The 6,921-nt window shown below is 49.6% G+C and overlaps 1 protein-coding gene across 8 annotated transcripts; it reads right to left on the bottom strand.

The window, feature by feature from the left end:
• Positions 1-626: 626 nt before the first annotated feature.
• Positions 627-4,083, bottom strand: LOC117734153 (fibroin heavy chain-like). 8 transcript variants are annotated; one of them, XM_034538286.1, is made up of 3 exons: positions 3,655-4,083; positions 2,413-3,364; positions 627-2,382 (listed from the first exon to the last, which is right to left on the bottom strand). In XM_034538286.1, the coding sequence occupies exons 1-3, from the start codon at positions 3,847-3,849 to the stop codon at positions 1,052-1,054; spliced, it is 2,478 nt and encodes an 825-aa protein (XP_034394177.1). In that variant the 5' UTR covers positions 3,850-4,083; the 3' UTR covers positions 627-1,051. The 8 variants fall into 8 exon arrangements, with proteins under 8 accessions (XP_034394177.1, XP_034394181.1, XP_034394179.1 ...); XM_034538290.1 differs by having other exon boundaries at positions 627-2,040; positions 2,239-3,364; XM_034538288.1 differs by having other exon boundaries at positions 627-2,040; positions 2,071-3,364.
• Between the last annotated feature and the right edge of the window lie 2,838 nt (positions 4,084-6,921).

Raw genomic sequence — 6,921 nt, forward strand, 5'->3', positions numbered from 1 at the left:
TTGAGGGAAGACTTGGGCTGAAACACAAGCATTTATTAATCCCTTTATGAATTAGAACGTATGAAATCAGTGAAGGTATCTGCTGGCAAACTAAATTAAAAGGTGTGATAATGGAACACAGATTTCAAATATCAATGTGTCTGTTTTATGCTCATTCTTGTGAACAGATGACCGATATGACTGCAGAGCTTTATTGAGCCTTCTTCCACAGTGACAGCTGAGATCAGGTTTATAAATAAGCATAATTTATCATCACAACACAGCCTCGTGCAGCAACAGGTGTATTCTGACTAATAGGAAATAAGTATTGTCTTTAGGACCGTGGATGAATATAAGGCTGTATTGTTGATTGTTTCTTTGGGATAAAAGTTGATGTTGTATATAAGAAGTTATGAGCACATTTGTGCGTTTGCATAAGTAAGCATATGTCAGCCAAGGCTTGATGTCTGGACCCTTTAACCTTTAACCTCTTGTTCTCCCTCGTAGACTTTAGCTAACAGTAGTTTGACACAGGACAGAATGTGCATTTTTAATGAAGCAACTTTATATTCTTTCTCAGTAACATTATCTAAAAAAAAGACTAGGCCACCGTAATGTGTGAAGGGGCAGAAGCTGACATCTTTTGAGTCAATACAGTTTTATTGAGCATATTTGGTCATGTTATTTTAGTATTCATTAAAAACTGAGGCTGCTGTTCACCGGCCTCATACACAGGAGGTCACGTGACAGCAGCGCCCTCTAGTGGCGACAGAGAGACATGACATGTCAGACACACAGCAGAGGAAACCTCAGAACACTGAATCACAGATAATGCATAACATTCACTTTGAACCGGCCTCATTTTGGTATTTGCTGCAATTTTGGTATTTGCTGAAACTTATTATGGGATGTTTCTTCCTCAGTACCAGCACGCTGTCAGAGGGTTACGATCAGCTGCTGTGACTCTGATGTTAAAGTATGCTGACAGTGGCGTGTAAATACGTGTAAAACAGAGTGTAAATACGTGTCATGTCGTCTGCATCGTAGAAGGAGAGCTTCCTGGATGAGCAGTTTAGGTAAAGGCCAATCTTTTGGTTTGGTCAAATGCCAAGGTGGAGCCAACACCTTTGGTTTGGTCAAATGCCGAGGTGGAGCCAACACCTTTGGTTTGGTCAAATGCCAAGGTGGAGCCAACACCTTTGGTTTGGTCAAATGCCAAGGTGGAGCCAACACCTTTGGTTTGGCCAAATGCCAAGGTGGAGCCAACACCTTTGGTTTGGCCAAATGCCAAGGTGGAGCCAACACCTTTGGTTTGGCCAAATGCCGAGGTGGAGCCAACACCTTGGCCAAATGCCAAGGTGGAGCTAACACCTTTGGTTTGGCCAAATGCCAAGGTGGAGCTAACACCTTTGGTTTGGCCAAATGCCGAGGTGGAGCTAACACCTTTGGTTTGGCCAAATGCCGAGGTGGAGCCAACACCTTGGCCAAATGCCAAGGTGGAGCTAACACCTTTGGTTTGGCCAAATGCCAAGGTGGAGCTAACACCTTTGGTTTGGCCAAATGCCGAGGTGGAGCTAACACCTTGGCCAAATGCCCAGGTGGAGCCAACACCTTTGGTTTGGCCAAATGCCGAGGTGGAGCTAACACCTTTGGTTTGGCCAAATGCCGAGGTGGAGCTAACACCTTGGCCAAATGCCCAGGTGGAGCCAACACCTCGGCCAAATGCCAAGGTGGAGCCAACACCTTTGGTTTGGCCAAATGCCAAGGTGGAGCCAACACCTTGGCCAAATGCCAAGGTGGAGCCAACACCTTTGGTTTGGTCAAATGCCAAGGTGGAGCTAACACCTTTGGTTTGGCCAAATGACGAGGTGGAGCCAACACCTTTGGTTTGGCCAAATGCCAAGGTGGAGCCAACACCTTTGGTTTGGCCAAATGCCAAGGTGGAGCCAACACCTTTGGTTTGGTCAAATGCCAAGGTGGAGCCAACACCTTTGGTTTGGCCAAATGCCAAGGTGGAGCTAACACCTTTGGTTTGGCCAAATGCCGAGGTGGAGCCAACACCTTGGCCAAATGCCAAGGTGGAGCCAACACCTTTGGTTTGGCCAAATGCCGATGTGGAGCCAACACCTTGGCCAAATGCCAAGGTGGAGCCAACACCTTTGGTTTGGCCAAATGCCAAGGTGGAGCCAACACCTTGGCCACATGCCAAGGTGGAGCCAACACCTTTGGTTTGGCCAAATGCCAAGGTGGAGCCAACACCTTTGGTTTGGTCAAATGCCAAGGTGGAGCTAACACCTTTGGTTTGGCCAAATGCCGAGGTGGAGCCAACACCTTTGGTTTGGCCAAATGCCAAGGTGGAGCTAACACCTTTGGTTTGGCCAAATGCCGAGGTGGAGCCAACACCTTGGCCAAATGCCGAGGTGGAGCCAACACCTTGGCCAAATGCCAAGGTGGAGCCAACACCTTTGGTTTGGCCAAATGCTGATGTGGAGCCAACACCTTGGCCAAATGCCAAGGTGGAGCCAACACCTTTGGTTTGGCCAAATGCCGATGTGGAGCCAACACCTTGGCCAAATGCCAAGGTGGAGCCAACACCTTTGGTTTGGCCAAATGCAGAGGTGGAGCTAACACCTTGGCTTTGGCCAAATGCCGAGGTGCCGAAACTTTTGCTTTGGTCAAAACCTGATGGAGCTTGTTTGCTCTCGGGCGTGCAAAACAAACTCCGCCCATCATCCGACACTGTTATATCGGCGCTGGTGGTCTTGAGTGAGAGCAGCTCTGCTCGGGGCTGGATCACCTGCAGCATCTCCTTCCACACGAAGAACTGCAGGTGGCTTTCGTAAGGCCCCAAAGAGAGCGAGGTGTCCACCACTTGGAGAGCGTTCGCCCTGGGCCTGAAGGAGCGCTGCGGGGCCGGACCCCGAGTCCAGCTCCTCAAGAATCCCTCAGAGTCTTCGATCTGCAGAACCGACGTCCGCTCTGCCTTCGCCTCCCTGCTCTCGGACAAAGCGGTCTCCATGGCGTCTAAGCTCACCCTCATTGCCTCCACAGTGGCTTCGTCCTGGCATCGCAGCTCATCCTTCATCTCATCTTCTCTCTTCCTCAGGAATCGGTGCATCTCCTCAAACTGCGTCTGGATTTGCGTCGCCAGCTGCTGAGACTTCTCCTCGGTCTTCGCCATCGCGTCCCTCTGTGCGTGTGCGAGGCGCTCCGTAGCTGCGATGTCACCGCCAAAGGCCTCCACGTCCTCCTCCAGCTCCTGTCTCAGGGACGCGGCTGCTTCCTGGACGGGTTTGAACTGGTGCCCATCGTGCCGCTCCTGGTCTCGGCACACCACACAAGCCAGCTTGAACTTTTCCTCGTGCTCCGGGCACAGCTCAGACACCTGTGGAAATACAACAGAGTGTCTATTATAACCATATAGGATGTATACAAGAAGTGGACTAGTCATAGTGACATCATCATCTTGGACTTGACCGCAGTTTTCTGGCTCCGCCCCCTGATGCTGCCATCGGAAGCAGCTCATTACAAATATAGAACAACAACAACAACAACAAGGATGCAACACATATTACATCCGGAAGTTCGCACCAATGGAATGGTGTACTTATGTACTTCATCCAAGACGTCTCACACATATTCAGGATGTTGGCCTCCGTGAAATGACCCACAGACCTCCGCCCTTCCGCTCCCGTTGTCCCGCTTCAGCTTCTCCGCGAGCCTCTCCAGCGTCAGACTGGTGGGGGGACACCGCGGAGCCCCGACGCACCGCCTGCAGAAGGAGTGTCCGCAGGGGAGAGTCACCGGGTCCGTGAAGAGGGTCCGACAGACGGCACACGTCACCTCCTCGGAGTACTCCGCGGACGCCATGGCTCTCGCTCTGGCGTGGACTCGGGACTTGTTTTGTCACCGTTAGTTTCACTTCCCTTCAGTTTCATTTTCCTTAAGTTTCTTTTTCCGGTAAAACATTTTAAAATATTTTTATTTTTTAAATAAACTAACATAAAGCTTCAGCGCTCGCTTCAGTCGTTTCGGGTGTTCTTGGTCCGGTGATGAAGCAGAACAACAAACACAACGACAACTGAGTACTCCACCTGTACCTGTAGGGCCCTTATGAGTGTAACACCGCCCTCTATCGGCCGCTCTCCGTACTTCACTCGTCAGAGGGCGTTTGCTCGTTTCAGTTCAGTTTTTTTTTTATTGGAGTGAAGATTACAAATGTTTTATTAATGTTGCTAAAGCACTAACATACAAAAGTACACAATTATAGTATATAGTATATATATATATATATATATATATATATATATATATATATATATGCCTGTGTGTTGTGCTAACACATATATATATATATATATATATATATATATATATATATATATATATATATATATATATATATCAATCCAGAATTTAATCCTCTTTTTCTAACCCCAAAAAGCTATGGTCTAAAAAACATGGTCTAACCGTACACCCAGGACATGGTCTAACCTCACACCCAGGACATGGTCTAACCTCACATCCAGGACATGGTCTAACCTCACACCCAGGACATGGTCTAACCGTACACCCAGGACATGGTCTAACCTCACATCCAGGACATGGTCTAACCTCACACCCAGGACATGGTCTAACCGTACACCCAGGACATGGTCTAACCGTACACCCAGGACATGGTCTAACCGTACACCCAGGACATGGTCTAACCTCACATCCAGGACATGGTCTAACCTCACACCAGGACATGGTCTAACCTCACACCCAGGACATGGTCTAACCTCACATCCAGGACATGGTCTAACCTCACATCCAGGACATGGTCTAACCTCACATCCAGGACATGGTCTAACCTCACACCCAGGACATGGTCTAACCTCACACCAGGACATGGTCTAACCTCACACCCAGGACATGGTCTAACCTCACATCCAGGACATGGTCTAACCTCACATCCAGGACATGGTCTAACCTCACATCCAGGACATGGTCTAACCGTACACCCAGGACATGGTCTAACCGTACACCCAGGACATGGTCTAACCTCACATCCAGGACATGGTCTAACCTCACACCCAGGACATGGTCTAACCTCACATCCAGGACATGGTCTAACCTCACATCCAGGACATGGTCTAACCTCACATCCAGGACATGGTCTAACCTCACACCCAGGACATGGTCTAACCTCACACCAGGACATGGTCTAACCTCACACCCAGGACATGGTCTAACCTCACATCCAGGACATGGTCTAACCTCACATCCAGGACATGGTCTAACCTCACATCCAGGACATGGTCTAACCTCACACCCAGGACATGGTCTAACCTCACACCCAGGACATGGTCATGGTCTAATCTCACACCCAGGACATGGTCTAACCTCACATCCAGGACATGGTCTAACCTCACATCCAGGACATGGTCTAACCTCACACCCAGGACATGGTCATGGTCTAACCTCACACCCAGGACATGGTCTAACCTCACATCCAGGACATGGTCTAACCTCACACCCAGGACATGGTCTAACCTCACACCCAGGACATGGTCTAACCTCACACCCAGGACATGGTCTAACCTCACACCCAGGACATGGTCTAACCTCACATCCAGGACATGGTCTAACCTCACACCCAGGACATGGTCTAACCGTACACCCAGGACATGGTCTAACCCCAGGACATAGTCTAACCTCACATCCAGGACATGGTCTAACCGCATCCAGGACATGGTCTAACCGTACACCCAGGACATGGTCTAACCTCACACCCAGGACATGGTCTAACCTCACATCCAGGACATGGTCTAACCTCACATCCAGGACATGGTCTAACCACATCCAGGACATGGTCTAACCGTACACCCAGGACATGGTCTAACCTCACATCCAGGACATGGTCTAACCTCACACCAAGGACATGGTCTAACCTCACATCCAGGACATGGTCTAACCTCACATCCAGGACATGGTCTAACCGTACACCCAGGACATGGTCTAACCGTACACCCAGGACATGGTCTAACCTCACATCCAGGACATGGTCTAACCTCACATCCAGGACATGGTCTAACCTCACATCCAGGACATGGTCTAACCGTACACCCAGGACATGGTCTAACCTCACATCCAGGACATGGTCTAACCTCACATCCAGGACATGGTCTAACCGTACACCCAGGACATGGTCTAACCGTACACCCAGGACATGGTCTAACCTCACATCCAGGACATGGTCTAACCTCACATCCAGGACATGGTCTAACCTCACATCCAGGACATGGTCTAACCTCACACCCAGGACATGGTCTAACCTTACATCCAGGACATGGTCTAACCACATCCAGGACATGGTCTAACCGTACACCCAGGACATGGTCTAACCTCACATCCAGGACATGGTCTAACCTCACACCAAGGACATGGTCTAACCTCACATCCAGGACATGGTCTAACCTCACATCCAGGACATGGTCTAACCTCACACCAAGGACATGGTCTAACCTCACATCCAGGACATGGTCTAACCTCACATCCAGGACATGGTCTAACCGTACACCCAGGACATGGTCTAACCTCACATCCAGGACATGGTCTAACCTCACATCCAGGACATGGTCTAACCTCACATCCAGGACATGGTCTAACCGTACACCCAGGACATGGTCTAACCTCACATCCAGGACATGGTCTAACCTCACATCCAGGACATGGTCTAACCGTACACCCAGGACATGGTCTAACCGTACACCCAGGACATGGTCTAACCGTACACCCAGGACATGGTCTAACCTCACATCCAGGACATGGTCTAACCTCACATCCAGGACATGGTCTAACCTCACATCCAGGACATGGTCTAACCTCACATCCAGGACATGGTCTAACCTCACATCCAGGACATGGTCAAACCGTACATCCCACCTCGTTCACTTCGCT

The sequence above is a fragment of the Cyclopterus lumpus genome, chromosome 7 (genome assembly GCF_009769545.1).
Source record: "Cyclopterus lumpus isolate fCycLum1 chromosome 7, fCycLum1.pri, whole genome shotgun sequence".
Classification (NCBI taxonomy): Eukaryota; Metazoa; Chordata; class Actinopteri; order Perciformes; family Cyclopteridae; genus Cyclopterus; species Cyclopterus lumpus.

Excerpts from the sequence above, each read along its gene's own strand:
- LOC117734153 (XM_034538285.1), bottom strand. The coding sequence starts at position 3,849 with ATGGCGTCCGCGGAGTACTCCGAGGAGGTGACGTGTGCCGTCTGTCGG. Across the intron at positions 3,365-3,654 it reads ACGGGAGCGGAAGGGCGGAG|GTGTCTGAGCTGTGCCCGGA; the intron begins GTCTGTGGGTCA and ends GTATTTCCACAG.